This window comes from Eumetopias jubatus, unplaced genomic scaffold (assembly GCF_037043125.1).
Source record: "Eumetopias jubatus isolate StellerSeaLion01/CBP00866 unplaced genomic scaffold, mEumJub1_p1.0 scaffold_17, whole genome shotgun sequence".
Lineage (NCBI taxonomy): Eukaryota > Metazoa > Chordata > Mammalia > Carnivora > Otariidae > Eumetopias > Eumetopias jubatus.
Genome location: NW_028274823.1, coordinates 71,406,975 through 71,421,610, shown reverse-complemented (window position 1 = coordinate 71,421,610; position 14,636 = coordinate 71,406,975). Strand labels below are relative to the sequence as shown.

Sequence of the window (14,636 nt, the reverse complement as noted above, 5' to 3'; positions counted from 1 at the left end):
TTTTCTTTTCTTTTCTTTTCTTTTCTTTTCTTTTCTTTTCTTTTCTTTTCTTTTCTTTTCTTTTCTTTTCTTTTCCTTCCTTCCTTCCTTCCTTCCTTCCTTTAAGATTTATTTATTTATTTTAATGAGAAGAGGGGGTGGGGAGGAAGGGCAGAGGGAGAGAGAGAATTGCAAGCAGACTCTTCACTGAGCACCGAGACCGACTCGGGGTTCCATCCCACCGCTCTGAGATCATGGCCTGAGCCGAAACCAAGAGCCGGGTGCTCGACCAACTGAGCCACCCAGTTGCCCCTTACTGAACCATTCTTAACGCTACCCCGGGTCTGTGGGCCTGCTGTGACATCCTGGGATTGGGGGGCAGGGGATCCCCTGTAGGCTGAGGGAACCAGATGGGTGTTGGTGATGGGGCCTTGAGGGGTGACATGGTGGGGTGGGGAGGAGGGTGGACGGGGGGAGAGGAGGGAGACGATCATATGAATTTATGACCTGGCAATGCATCGTCGACACCATCAACATGCAGAGCCCTGTATCCCCAGCCCAGACACCAAGGGCACTGCTCTTCCTCCTCTGGGTCCTCCCTACCAGCCTGCCCCCCATGCCCACCCCTGGTCCCGTGCTGCCTTTGCATTTTTTACAATGCAGCTCCTCCCTATCCCTTCAGAGTTTCTTCTGGCTGTGCACTGTAACCCTACATCACCCACTGTGAAATGTGTGCACGGCAGAGGTGGAGGGAGCTGGTGGGGTTTGAAGACTCGGTGGCTTAAGTTGTGTATATACACTGTGCACAGTGTATATACAGCCACGTGCCTCCTTGTCCGCTCGTGAGAGCAGAAGGGACACTATTAAATAATTACAACAGGCAGCAGGTGCTCTTGGACTGGCTCTGGGCCAGGTGGGATGAAGGTCACCGTAACTGTAAGGCGCTTAGATGTGAGTGACCTGGGGCTGTGTCCCTAGACTTCTGAGCTTCTAGTTCCTCACCTGCAGAAGGGGATGATGCTTCACGTGGATGTTGTGAGGATCACATGGGGTAATATCTGGAAAAGCTCCTATAAATGAATCAAATGTAAGAGAGGCTTATCTTGGCTGGGGGTGCTGTCCACCCCCAGGGCCGTATTATTAAATGGTCATATTACAAAGTTGGTGCTACAGATTGAATCTCCTGAATGGCATTTTCTCCCCCCCGGCTCCTTTCTTCCCAGTGACTGGCCTGTGCCAGCACTTCTCAAATATGAAGCATCACAACAGCCGAAGGGGACTGTGGAGGATGCTTGTAAATCCAAACTAAACAGATAAGCGGGAGCCGGCTACTTCCCAGTTGCTTCCTGAACCAGTTGGCCAGGGCAGAGTTTGCTGTGAGAATTGATTTTGAAATAGCCTGGGAGGCAGAATTACTTTAAAGATAACTTTTGGAAGAGAAAATTCCATTCTGCTTACTCAGCATGATGGAGCAATTAAAATGCTGGTTTTCCTCCTCTTTGAGAGCCATCCCTGAATAATTTATGGCTTCACCCATCGGAGGCTGTAAGTCTTCGCTGAAATACAATGATTTCCACTAAGAGTGGGTGTGGGGCCGCAGGCTGTTCTTGCTACCCGGGGCCCCTCTAGATCCTGGCCTCAGTGTCACGGCAGCTCTCGGCCAAGAGCAATGCTCTTCCAAAAAATTGTTGGTGACCGTGAATATGGTGACCACTTGGTTCTCTGGACCTCAGTTTTTTCTTCTATAAAATGAGGGCAGTTAGAGCATTCGAAAGCCCTCAGCCCAAGTCACAGGATTTCTGTTGCTAATGTGTCAGGAAAGGTTTCCAAGTTTCCAAAACAACCTTGCAAAGCAGGTGTTCCATTTTCTACGTGGGCCAGATGAAGTATTTATCTAAGACTGTGCAGTTAGCTACGAGTAAATTCAGGGTTTCGGCTCCCGACTCTATCCCATCTAAAACCCGGACTGCCTTGTCATTCTCTTATTTTGCTGTGAAAAACTTGTTTTTCAGAGTGCCTAAATCAGTAGTAGAAAAGGGTTGGGAGTGGGGGATGGTTAACGTTCTGAAGAACGCGCATAGCTTTTATTAGAAATTGCAAAGTTTGTCTCCTGAAGGGTTATCTGGCTGGCTCAGTCGGTGGAGCATGTGACTCTGGGTCTCGGGTCATGAGTTCGAGCTCCAGGTTGGGTATAGAGATTACGTAAAAGAGATTTAAAACAAAAAATAAAAAAAAAACACTTGTCCCTCCATACTGTTAGCCTGGCTTAAGTCACTATATGGAATTGAAAACCGTATCTCTTAAGGGTGTGTGTGTGTGTGTGTGTGTGTGTGTGTGTGTGTGTGTGTGTATTTCAAATGGCTGTCCCTCATTAGTCAAGAATTGTGAGGTTTTTATTACATTGGTGAAATTATCTAAAGGAGCCCCTTCAGATTGATTCAGCAATAAATTTCAAGTTGCCATGTGTCCAGTTCCAGGACAGAAAGATGGCAGCCTCACCTGGGTGGGCATTTCAGGCCCTAAGGGGTGAAAGCCTCCTTAGAGAAGTCACCTTGCCTTACAAGAAAGTTTAAGCTTGAAAGCCACGGCCAGGCTGCTGGGCTGGATTGGTGTGTCTTTGCGTCAGTGCCTTTCCGCCCCTCGCGCGTCCCTTTCCCTGCGGAGTGGTGTCTGTGTGGGCCGGGCGAGAGCGCGGGGTGCGCGGTGGCGGGGGGACCCTGGGACCCCGGCTCGCAGGGGGAGGTGCACCCCGCGGAGCCCCCAGCGCCCGCCCCGGCTGCTTGCCCTGCTTGTCGCCATGAACCACCCCCGCCCACATCTGTTTTAGGTCCAACCCGAAAGATGCCCCCCGGCGCCAGCGCCATGGACTTCTTCCAGCTCTTCGTCCCGGACAACGTGCTCAAGAACATGGTGGTGCAGACAAACATGTATGCCAAGAAGTTCCAGGAGCGCTTTGGCAGCGACGGCGCCTGGGCCGAGGTGACGCTGACAGAGATGAAGGCGTTCCTGGGCTACATGATCTCCACCAGCATCTCCCACTGCGAGTCGGTCCTCAGCATCTGGAGCGGAGGCTTCTACAGCAACCGGAGCCTCGCCCTTGTCATGAGCCAGGCCCGCTTCGAGAAGATCCTCAAGTACTTCCACGTGGTGGCCTTCCGCTCCAGCCAGACCACGCACGGCCTCTACAAGGTCCAGCCCTTCCTCGACTCCCTGCAGAACGGCTTCGACTCTGCCTTCAGGCCTTCCCAAACCCAGGTGAGGCCCGTGTGCGGGTGCCCCGGGCCCCCCGCCCCCACGGCAGCGCTCACCTGGAGGGCGCTCCTGCCCCTCTCCTGCCCCACCCCAGACTCACAGCTCCCCGCCACAGAGAAGTCAGAAAGCGGGGTTCTGCTCTGACCCGTTTCCCTCCTCCTTGCCTGCATCCTCCCTCCGCTTAGTGGCGCTGGCTTTCCAGATGATATGTTTTCCAGGCTAAGGTGAATTTTCTTCTATGAAGAACCTCTAATAGTAACTTTCCTGTGTTCTATGAGTATGTAGTCCCCTGTTGGTGGTGACGGGCTGAAGCATTGCAGGTGCCTAAGGGAAGGAGGCCAGAATCTCAACCCACTCTTCAGGTAACTGGCAGTCACTCAGGTCCTGGGGGCCACGTGGCACAGGCGGGGCTTTTGGACCACGGTTTGTTAGAGCCCCCCACCTAGCTGTGATGGCCCCCTTCCCAGCTCCCCTCCCTGGTTCTAGAAGGCTCTGTTTGCTCTCAGCTCCTGAGACCCTGCCTTCTGGTGTTGACAGGTGGCTAGTACCCTTGGCTGCGGGGAGATACGAGGTTCAGAACTGTCCTCAAAACTGCTCTCTACTGGTCTAGCAAACTCAAGAGGTGGCTTATTTCTGGGATGCGTCTAACTAAAACCTGAGGAAGTTTTTGGCCCACTGGAGCCCAGTTCCATTTGACCCGTTCAGTGTGGAAACAAAAGTCGACATCATTTTTATTTGTACATTTGAAGAGCCATCGGCCCTCCTACTCTTCCTCTAAGGGCTTTCTTCATAACCCTCACATTCTTTTTGATGTTCTCCCTTCCCCTGACTCTGTGTCTTGCCTTTTTCCCTGCACAGCTAAAAATCACAGGGTTTCTGTGGGGGAAGATAGCGCCCTATTTCAGGGCTGTGGGAGCCTTTCAACAATCTTTGGAAGCGTCCCCCCGTGCTGTTCTGTGAATATGCTGGGCTCATTACGATTTGCAGGTGGATGCTCTTTCTGACTACCGGAAGCTTTTCTCTCTTCTCTCTGCCTTAGCAGATGTACCCAGTCTCCAGGGCCCAGTGCGAGGCCCGCGTTCCCAAATTCCCCCACTATTTATAGGGCAGCTGACTCCCATCCTTCCTTGTCCCCAGGTGTGTCTCTTACCTTCCAAACAGGAGGTGGGCTCTTTTCGGGACACAAGCCCTGCCTTACACAGGCCCCCCCGCAGGACCAAATACAGGGCCGGGCACGTTATTTTTTTGTTTCACTGAATATTTGCTTGGTTGACAATGAACCAAATCAGAGCCCTGCCGGCTGGATGCAAGGGGAAAAGAACAGTATTCTGACCATCCTCGGGGCCAGACCTTTGAACAGTTCCTGGAAGAGGCTGTGGGCTCGCTCCGGCTGAGTATCTCTTAAGAATCAAACAACCAGCTGCTTGGATGATTGATACTTAACAGCATAAAGATGAGGTTGCTGAGGATCTTCTAGCCTCTCGACTAGGCCAGGCTTATCCAGGGTTATACTCCTGTTTGTGGTGTGGTGAGCTGGCCTTGTGCTGCCTGCCTTCAGAAACTGTGGTGTCGGATACCTGAGACCCATACCCAGGCTGATCACCATGCATGTGTGTGTCTGGAGCCTGGGGTAGCCTGTCGGCACAAGGCAGTGCCTGCTAGCAAAATCTGAGATTGTGAGCCTGTCCCTTCCCAGCTTGGGCATGGGTGCCCCGAGGGGGCCCAGCACCTTCCCGAGCCAGCAGTGGCTGGACTGCAGCGCGCATGGGCAGTTCTGCCCTCCTCCCTTTAATGGCTCAGATGTGCAGCGAGGACCGCCAAGAGCCTGGAGACACACTTTCTTTATTCTTACCCCACGTCCTTTTGCATCCAGTTGACGAGGCTGAGAGAAGGTCCTAAGATAAGTCTCAGTTTGGGGAAGGGCTCCCTCATCATGTTGGGGGATTTTTTCCTCTTTACTTTTTTTTTTTTCAATAGACTTTGTATTTCATTTTTATTTTTACCTTTGTATTTGTGAAGTTATGTTTTCTTTTTGCTACCTTTTGTATCCGGTGCCCTCTGTTGGTCAGGACCCCAGGAGGAAGCAAGTCCTGTGTTCTAGATGGGCAGTTGGAGAGGATTGGATGCGGGGACCGTGAACGGCCGTGGGGTCAGGGTTGGGGGGACATCACTGGGCTGGTAGCGACAGTGGGAAACCCAGGTCAGCCGTGGGCTGGGGAGAGAGGGGGTGTGCGTAGGAACACGGAGGTGACGGTGCAGGCAGGCGGGCGGCCTCTTCCATGTCTTGCTCCTGCCTCCAGGTTGGCCAAAACAAGTCCAACACTGGGCCAGGGGCCTGGGTGGTGATGTTTGTAAGAGGTTGGCGTCCAGGCTGCAGTGGGGTGGGAAGGGTGGTAAGTGCATCTTACCCGGGCAAACACAATACCCGGGATACCACCCCACAGACAGGGACATGAGGCAGCAGGAAAGTAAAAGATCCCTTGGACCAGTTTTCCAGTTGGCTGATAATCACACAGAATTCTCCTCTTCTTCCATTTCCCTCCTGACTGTGGGCCCCGCTGGGCCAGCCCTGGATCAGCAGACAGGAGCAGGGTCAACCAAAGGAGATGCACTCATGAACTGCAGTGTATGATTGATTTTGAACATGATTAGGCCTTCCTGTTAGCCAGGGGTTCCTATAAGTGCTTGTACCCCTTCCTTTGCAGATAAGCAGCTTGACCCCGTGCGCACCGGAAAGCACTAGCCTTTCTATGTGGAACTGGACCGTAGCCTCCTGTGAGCTTGCCCTGGGGTGGGGGCGCTTTCCTTCGGCCCCCAGCATCAGCCACATTGTGCTTGGTTCCTACACTTACTCTTCTTCTCAAAGATGCTTCTGCCTCGTAGAAAAGGTTTCTGTTCTGATCCTTGATGGGAGAAGCCGGAAATTCTAAAGGTTTCCTGGTTTTCCACCTTTCCTCCTCTGTGAAAAGCCCCTGATTAGACTCTGGATCATTCATTCAAGTAGAAGGGGATTGAACAGTGCGTTCAGTTGAGAGTGGCCATCTGCCACACCGGAGCCTCAGGGCCCCCGTGAAGGGTCTTCACTCTGCCTGCCGCGGGCCGTTGGCACGGTTCTCCATCATGTGTGGCTGGATCTGCTCCAGGCTCCTGGGCATCGCTCTGCATCCTGCACTCTCACACACATTCCACCCTCGAAACACACGGTGCACTTGCCAGGCAAACCACACACCCCCTCTGCCCTGCCATCTCCGGAGCCTTTCTGTTCCAGCAAATGTGACCCTCTGGGATGAGTTTAGAACTTTCACAGAGCCTTCAGAAACCTGATGGTTCTCAGAGTCTAATAGTAACCCACATGGCCTGGTGTCCTGTGTGTGCCCACGTGCATGTTTATACACAAATGCAGGGGAGACACCGCATTTCCTCAAAACTGGGGGCAGATTCATTAGAAGAATATTTTCGGGAAGGGATTATGCAAGTAGGTAAATGGATGCTTTGCCTTTCCTCTACCATAACCACTCCACACCCCAAAATGAGCTTGTCATATGGAGAAGAGGACTCAGGAAACACAGCTGGGTAACAGAGCTGTGGGCCGGCCTGCAGCCTGGAGGAGAAGGGAGTGGTTTTCTGGCAGGAACGCTTTCATGCAGTTTGCTTTGGTGAGGCAGGTGATGAAACAAAAATGTGCGGCTGATTCTGCATAAATACGCACGGACTAGAGGCATGTTGGCTTCCTGAAGAAGAAGGAGGGAGCAAGGGCAGTTTTATGTACTGTCCTTCACAGGGGGCTGAGTAGGACCTGCTTCTTGAGCTGGGGGACTTGAGCAGGGAACAGGCAGGCAGCCAAAGGGCTTCTTTCTACCATCGCCACCACCCCCCCCAGCTCAATGTCCCCGCACTGTGTGGGACTTGTCCATTTTTCTACAGTGGTTCCAGATGGGGCTTTGAATGTTTTATGAGCCCACAGAGTCAGCAAGGCACTGCGGTCAGACAGCTTCTCTGGCCTTCCTTCATGAGCATACGACGGGGAGGCTAGGCTTCATATCCGCATGCTTCCAACAACAGAACAGTCTGGGGCCCAGACTGAACACTGTGAGTCTGTTGTTTTTTGAATGCAATTCAGGGGAGTGCTAATGGAAGGATGGGAGGCTAGTGTCCAAATCACAGGTTGCTAAGGATTGTCCTCCAGTCCGCCCCTGTCAGAGCGTGTTCTGACATCACCTGGGAGCTTGTTGGAAATGCAGAAGCTCGGGCCCTGCCCCAAACAGACTAGATCAGAATTCGCCTTTCAGGGAGATCCCGGGTGCCTGGTTGGTTCATTAAAGTTCCAAAAGCCCTGGTGGAGAGCAGGGGTTAGAACACTTTTTCTGTCAATGGCCAGATGGTCTCTGCTGCATCTTGTCCGATTTGCTGTTGTAGTCCAGGGGTGGCCGTTGACAATAATGTCAGATCTCAATAAGACTCTTAGTTACAACAGGGCGGTGAGCCGGACTCTACCATAGTTTGCTCTAGGGCGTCAGGTAGGGTTCTTGGAGCCCTGTCATTTTCCATATTCTTCATTTCAGTGAAATTCAGACACATATGCCAATTCATAATTAAGCTTGAAATAGGACCAGGGGGAGAAGTGCAGCAGATTCCTAAATTTACCGAAAAGTCTCCCCAGAAAAGCTTTAGCTTGAAGAAGCGAAACTTTGACCACCCTGTGGAGCCTGGTTGTGTTAGGCCATTTCTTTTTACTTTATAGTCTTGTCATTGAAAACATCTTACAACCACGTTACCTTAAAGAAAGTGAAATAGGTGAAATAAGTTTAAAAACTGCCTTGGGAATCCCGTGTCTGGAAGGACATGACAGTGTGGACGAAGGCCGGAGGCCGGGTTGTGGCGACAAGGCCACAGGGCACTGGGTTCATCTCAGGGCAGATTTTAAGGAGACATTGTTCAGCCCTGGTGGAGAAAGGAGGTTGCGGGCCAGTGTGAGAGTGGTCTTGAATACCTAAAGAAATAGTGTGTGTTTTCCTTTGTTTCTTACAGGGGCCGAAGTCAGAGTAAATGTAGGTAGATTTTGAATCCGTGAGGGGAAGGACTTTTTAGCAGTTGCAGCTGTCCGTCAGAAAGGGCTTTCCTCAAAAGAAGTGGGCATGCCCAGCCAGAAGTCAGGACCCCTGGAGATCCCTCTACCAAGTGAGAGTTTGCACTGGGGACCTTGGGCAATGGTAATGATAATTATTATTGTAATCATAATAGGATAATTATAAATGCATTAAAACATATACATAATACATTAAATATGTATTCTTTTATAAATACGTAAAATAAAAATAAAATTACTTTTTAAATTTCCATTTACTAAACACCTGCTGTATGTCAAGGGCCCATGCTCAGGCCCTTGCGTATGGTTTCTTGCTTTGTCCTCCCCAAAACACTGATGGAGATGTTACCCTGTTACTGATGAGGAGACTCAGGATCAGAGAGGTAAAGTGACTTAGGTCACACAGCTGGTCAAAGGCAGGGACTCGATTTGAGCGCAGATCTGATGACCCCACCCCCGAGCTCACGCTGCCTTCTGTGAGCATCTCTGCTGTTTCGTTCCTGGCAGGTGCTACATGAACCCCTGATTGACGAGGACCCTGTGTTCATTGCCACGTGCACGGAGAGGGAACTCCGAAAGAGGAAAAAGCGGAAATTCAGCCTCTGGGTCAGGCAGTGTTCCTCCACTGGCTTCATTATCCAGGTGAGCCCGGGGACAGGCCCAGGGAGGCCAGTCGAGGGGACTCGGCTCATTTGGGAACTGCTGAGCTGGCTCACTCACCCTTTCCCTGGGCTTTCCCCAGGAGCTGCCGCGGAGGCGGGGGCTGGGCTGGGGCTCCTCACGGGGGCTCTGGGGCAGCCAACACTGTCCCGCATGTTCTTCCTATCCTGTCCAGCCCTTGTGGTCCAATAACAACGGTAAACGCCGATCAAGGCTCAGGCCCTGACCGTGTCAGCCAGAAGCTTCACCAAAAGAGCCGGTCACAAGAGGTGACTACCATCTCTCTGAGGACAGGCTGTGTGGTGGTCCCAGAAGACCCCTCCCACCCCCATCCCCCCATCCCGTACTGAGGAAGCCTTCTTCAGGGGCCACCAACAGCCAGCTGGTTAAATTAGCCTCCACCAGGAGCACAGGCTCTGCTCCGCTCCAGGCAGACACGGGCGTGGCTTTCAGTAGAGGGGGGAAATGTCAGGTGTTCGGCTGCCGGGATCAGCCAGGGTGCGGCATGCACAAAAGGAGAAGCTGGGGGCTGGCCAACGCCAGAATGTGGCACCTAAGTGACAGCTCCTGGCCCCGGGCTGCTTTCTCCTGCCATGCCGCCTGCGACACCCTCTCCCATCTGTCAGGCCTGCCAGCCCTGCGGTCCCAGCTGACCCCACCTCACCGCCCTCGCCCGGCTGCTGGCCCAGACCCGAGGCACAGGGGTTCTGCATTCCCTTCCCCCCGGAGCCAGAGGAGGAGTCGTGGGAAGACTCAGTTGGGCATCTCCTCACCACAGTAAGGAAAGTGCACGTGCTTCAGGCAAACGTGGCTGCTAAGAAGGAGCATCCCATTCTCTCCCTGCAGGCCTGGGGGACCTTCAGCTTGGGCTGGGGCTGGTCCCCAGCTGGAGCCCAGATTTGAATCCGCTTGGGCATAGGCTTCAGGCAGTTGCCACAGTGGACCTGTCCCAGAGCGGGATCTACTCTGGATCTGCAGCCTGGGCCCCTCTGTCCCTGCACGGCCTCCAGCAGCTCCTGCCACCTCAGTAGTGTCCTTTGCAGTGACGCTTACTGGGGACAGGGGAGGGAGGTTCACCCTCCTAAGGAACATTGGTCCTCCTTTGAGTAAGTACTTCCCGAGGACCTGTCCCCTGCAGCATTGTGCCAGGCACTGGGACGCGGAAACACAGCCCTGCGTCCTCAGACATCTGCCCGTGTGGCTTGTGAACAGATGCTCCCGCGTGGGTTCTGCGTGCGTGCGTCTACACCACTGCCTTTTTACTGGGAGCACTCGGTGGCCGGAAATCATGCCCACTAACTACCTGGCAAGGCCACGGATCTTCCCCGGGACAGGCTTTGCCCGACTTCTATAAAATCCCCATCTATAAGAAGGCTGGATGGGTACCTTGAAGTTTCCTTTTGTTTCTAGAACGCTGTGATTCTAGGAGACTTTGCTGCCCGGTGAGGGGCTGCGCTTAGAAGCCAGAAGCGAGCAGCAGTCGGGCTCTGCGCCGTGGCCGGGGCAACAAGGGGTTATCCTTCGGCCACAGGCTGTCCCATGATGGGTAGAGCGAGAACCATCCCCAGTGCCTCTCTTTGTTCCCCGGTCCAGGGGGAGGGGCCTGTGGTGGGCAGCAAGCGGGGAAGGACACCTTGCCTGTGACAAGCCGGAGCACAGACGGGAGCCACCATGGGGCCTGGGCATGGTTCTCTTTGGTTTCACATTTCTCTTTAGTTCCCCTGTCCTTGGTTCTCCGCGTCCTGAGCCTGGTCTGATGAGTTTTGAAAGTCAGCAGCTTGGGCAGGTAGGTGGGGCGAGCAAAGCTGGGTGGAGCAGCCCCTTCCCCGGAAGAGCTCGCTCGCCTCCATCCCCCGTGTCTCCCGACAGCCTGTGGCGCGAGCGCCGGAGGGTGGGTGGTTGTCCTCCCTGGTGCCCACTTGGGGTGCCTGCTGAGGTTCGTGCTGGGCCGCGCCGGGTCGGCACTTCTTGCTGCTTCTGTCCCATGATCCTGGGCTGCCTCTGCCCTCCTCGTCCTGAGGGGCTAGCAGGGGTCCCAGCTCTTGCCAGTTCCAGAATGAACTCAGCCAGTTTCCAGAATGGCTCTGGATCCGAGCATCCTCCCCACAGAGGGAGGGGGTAGGGTCCCTCACCAGCGAGGGCCCTGCTGCTGCAAGGTCCTGTGGTTCCCCTCTTTGCAAATGCCATGTGGGGTTGTAGACACAAGAACAGTGTCTTCATTTTAGTTTGTCAAAGACACTCTTCTCCTCCATGACTAGTCGACAGAGAAGCCCAGTTGCTGAGCCTGTGGGAGACTGAGGCCAGCTTCCGGCATGGAAGGCCTTTTGCCGTTCTGCTGCTTTCCCTCGGTAGCAGTCTGCCCACCCATGGCTTTCTGAGGTTGGCTGCATGTTTTGCTGCGGCCAGCAGGATGCAAGCTGGAGTGATGCATAGAGAAACCAGAGCAGACGTGCAGGATTCTCCTTGGGCTTCTCCGCTCTGCCCATGAGAGAGTGTCCAGGCTCCACCCCTGAGGCCTGAAAACCCACGAGCTTTGGGACCTTTTCCACATGCCACTGAGCTTCTGTGGTGGTTCATTACGCACTGACATAAACGACCCAGGGCCTACCACTTTGGGCCCACAGAGCTGGCCAGACAGCTCTCTTCCAGGTACTGAGGCACAGACTGAGCTGATGTCTTGAAGGAACAGTGGATGTATAGGTGGGTTTCTAGCAGAAACCAAGGTCTTGCTTCGGCTTGGCTGTTTCATTGCACCAAGACTCCACTTTCGTTGGCTGGACTGCATCCTTCTGAAGCACGGTCAGGCTGAGGGTTAGCTCCGCTTGAAACATTCTGGGTAAAGGGATAGTGAGGGGAAGAAAGTTCCACATTGGTCAGTGATTTCTCTGTGGCTCAGGAAAGGTTGGTGGGAAAGAATCAGGAGCTCAGCACAGCCAGCTCATCCTGTGCCTCAGATGTGAGGCCTTTCTCCCCGCAAGGGCATCTGGGTGAGGAGGGGGAGCCAATGGCTAGACAAGAATAATAATACGGGGCGCCTGGGTGGTGCAGTGGGTTGAGCATCCAGCTCTTGGTTTCGGCTCAGGTCGTGATCTCAGGGTCGTGGGATCAAGCCCCATGTCGGGCTCCACCTTCAGCAGGGAGTCTGCTTAAGATTCTCTCTCCCTCTGCCGCTCCCACTTGTGTGCTCGCTCTCTCTCAAATAAATAAAATCTTTAAATACTACTACTACTGCTAACGGTGATGGCTGTTTAGAAGAACTCCGGTATTTTTCAGTATTTTCCCAGGAAAGGACTGTAGGGAAGGATGTGATAGGAGGGAGGTAGAAGGAGAGATTATATGGATTCATTCTGGAAGTTAAGGCGTTCCTGTTGTTCATTTCTGAGAGTGCAGGAGGTGGGGGTAAAAAGTTTTCAGGAGGAAGAAGCAGCGGATGAGGCCGCTGAGCTCTGGGAGCTGCAGAGAGCAGGTGGGACCCTTGTGTTGGTGGCTCTCTTCCAAACCTTCCTCCGGCGAGCTCTTATGGAGGTGCTGGCTCAGGCTGCTGCACCTGGGCTCCCACTTGGCCTCCGTGGAGCAGTCCTGCAGGTCCACTCACCTTAAAGGTCCTTCCATCCAAAATGTCTGTCTCGGTGTTCTGCCACGCACCAATCACTTGACCGTGAATCCGCATGTGGAGACACCGGCCTGTGACGCTCCGGGCCATTCACGTTGCTCTGTGAAGTCAGTTACCGCCGGTAGGCCCCAAGCCTTTCGTCTTTGACGATCTGGTCAACTCTAATAGAAGGAATGGTGAGGAATGGATTATGTATTGTGTATTGTGGGGGTTAAGGAAAGGCGTGGGCCTGTCCTCAAGGAGCATTATCTTTTTTATTGTGGCACAATACACGCAGCATGTACAATTTACCATTTTAGCCATTTGTAAGCGTCTAGTCAGTGGCATGAAGTTTATTCACAGTGTTGTGCAGCCAGTACCACCATCCACTCCCAGAACTTTTTCATCATCCCAGGCATCTGGGCGCATAGGTCTTAGCCTGGGGGATGATACACTAGCACGTAGAAAGAGTGAGTTCCCCGTGAGCAAAGGCACTTTCCCCATACACTGTGGATGCTGATGGACCCGGAGGTGGGGTCCCCGGAGCCTTGGTTTGGTTGAGTATTCAACACTGTGCCTCCAAGCTTGTCGCGCTCCCCCTGGTCAGGCTTGCCCCAGGCTCCAGCTGTGGGCCTGTGGACTCCCAGTTACAGATAGTTGAGTGACCAGGACAGTGGATGTGCTTTGCAGTCCTGGGCCCCATCACCATCTGTCTGCATCCCATGCGGGGACAGCACCTCAGCCGCTCTGTCATCGGGTGGCTCAGCAGGATGCAAGGTGCTGGGGAGTGCCTGCTCCATGTCACTCCCTTCCTGACTCGGCCTTTCTGGTTTTACCGCCTGATCTCTGCAGGGCTCAGAGGTTGTGATGATTAATTTTGTGTGTCGATTTGGCTGGGCCACAGTACCCAGATATTTGGTCAAACACTATTCTTGATGTGTTTGTGAAGGTGTTTTCTGGATGAGATTAACAAATCTGTAGACTTAATAGAAAAAAAAAAACTCATCTACCTGGAAGAGGAGGGAAATCTGCTAGAAAAATGCCGTTGGGTTTGGATTTGACCTGCAACCTGGGTCTCTAGCCTACCAGCCTGTCTCGCTGGACTTACCAAGCCTCCATAATGTTGTGGGTCTCAAAATAAATATCCATCTCTCTTAATAGATAGAAGTGATTTTATATATATATATATATAGGTTCTATATACATATATATATATATTTGTTATATGTCTATCAATATATATATACATTGGTTCTACCGCAGAGGGTTTTCCTGCAGTTCACCTGGCTTAGAAGTAAGTGTTCTCATAGGAGAGACAGATGTATTTAAGCCATTCATAGATACAGTGTAGCAGGTGCAGCATTAGAAGTGTGTGTACAGTGTAACGGGACCATAGGCCGGCACCTGGGGGCTAAGAAAGGCTCCCCGAGGTGTACAGAATAGGGCCCTCAGAAGGCATCTGTGGAGCAGGGGGTGGGGGGCTGAAACAGGAGTCCCCATCCCTCCCTGCAGGCCAGGCGCTGAGGCGCACCCGCTGAGCCTGACGCAAGCCTTTGAGCAGTATACTGCTGTCCTTACTTTACACCAGGGAACACAGAAGCTCCCAGAGAGTAAGTCACTTACCCCAAGATTCAAGTCTGAGAGGCCGTGGAGCAGAAACGGGAGCCGAAAGGCTGGCGGGCTCCCTGTTCTGCGGTCTCTGTGCAGCCCGCCTCCTGCTTCCCCAGGGCCCTCTCAGGAAGGGAGGAAGAAATAACGACCCAGCTCGGGCATTCTCTTCTCTCAGACATGGGTGTCCAGATAGAAAGTGTTTCTCTGACTCACCTTTCAAATGTCCATTTAAGGAGAATCAGGGGGATTGTAGTATATTTACATCTACGGTAGAAAGTCGTCAAGGCTAATGGAGGCCCCTTTTACCCCTCCCGTGCCCACAGCCTGGCATAGACTCAGAGAGGATCTTTAGGCCTTTGATTCCAGGCTTCCCTAGCAGTGGAATGAGCAGGCAGGGAGTCACATAAAGGAGGCTCTGAACATCCTGAGACGCAGTCGCTCCTTGGGCTCTAAACG

At 53.1% G+C, this 14,636-nt stretch overlaps 1 protein-coding gene across 1 annotated transcript in view; it reads left to right on the top strand.

Moving 5' to 3' along the window:
- The window catches only part of PGBD5 (piggyBac transposable element derived 5), a 100,137-nt gene that overhangs the window by 65,879 nt on the left and 19,622 nt on the right, over positions 1-14,636 (top strand). Inside the window, exons 2-3 of the mRNA XM_028104494.2 lie at positions 2,807-3,234; positions 8,825-8,959. Coding sequence (XP_027960295.2) covers positions 2,807-3,234; positions 8,825-8,959 — 563 coding nt within the window. The remainder of the gene's footprint in view (positions 1-2,806; positions 3,235-8,824; positions 8,960-14,636) is intronic.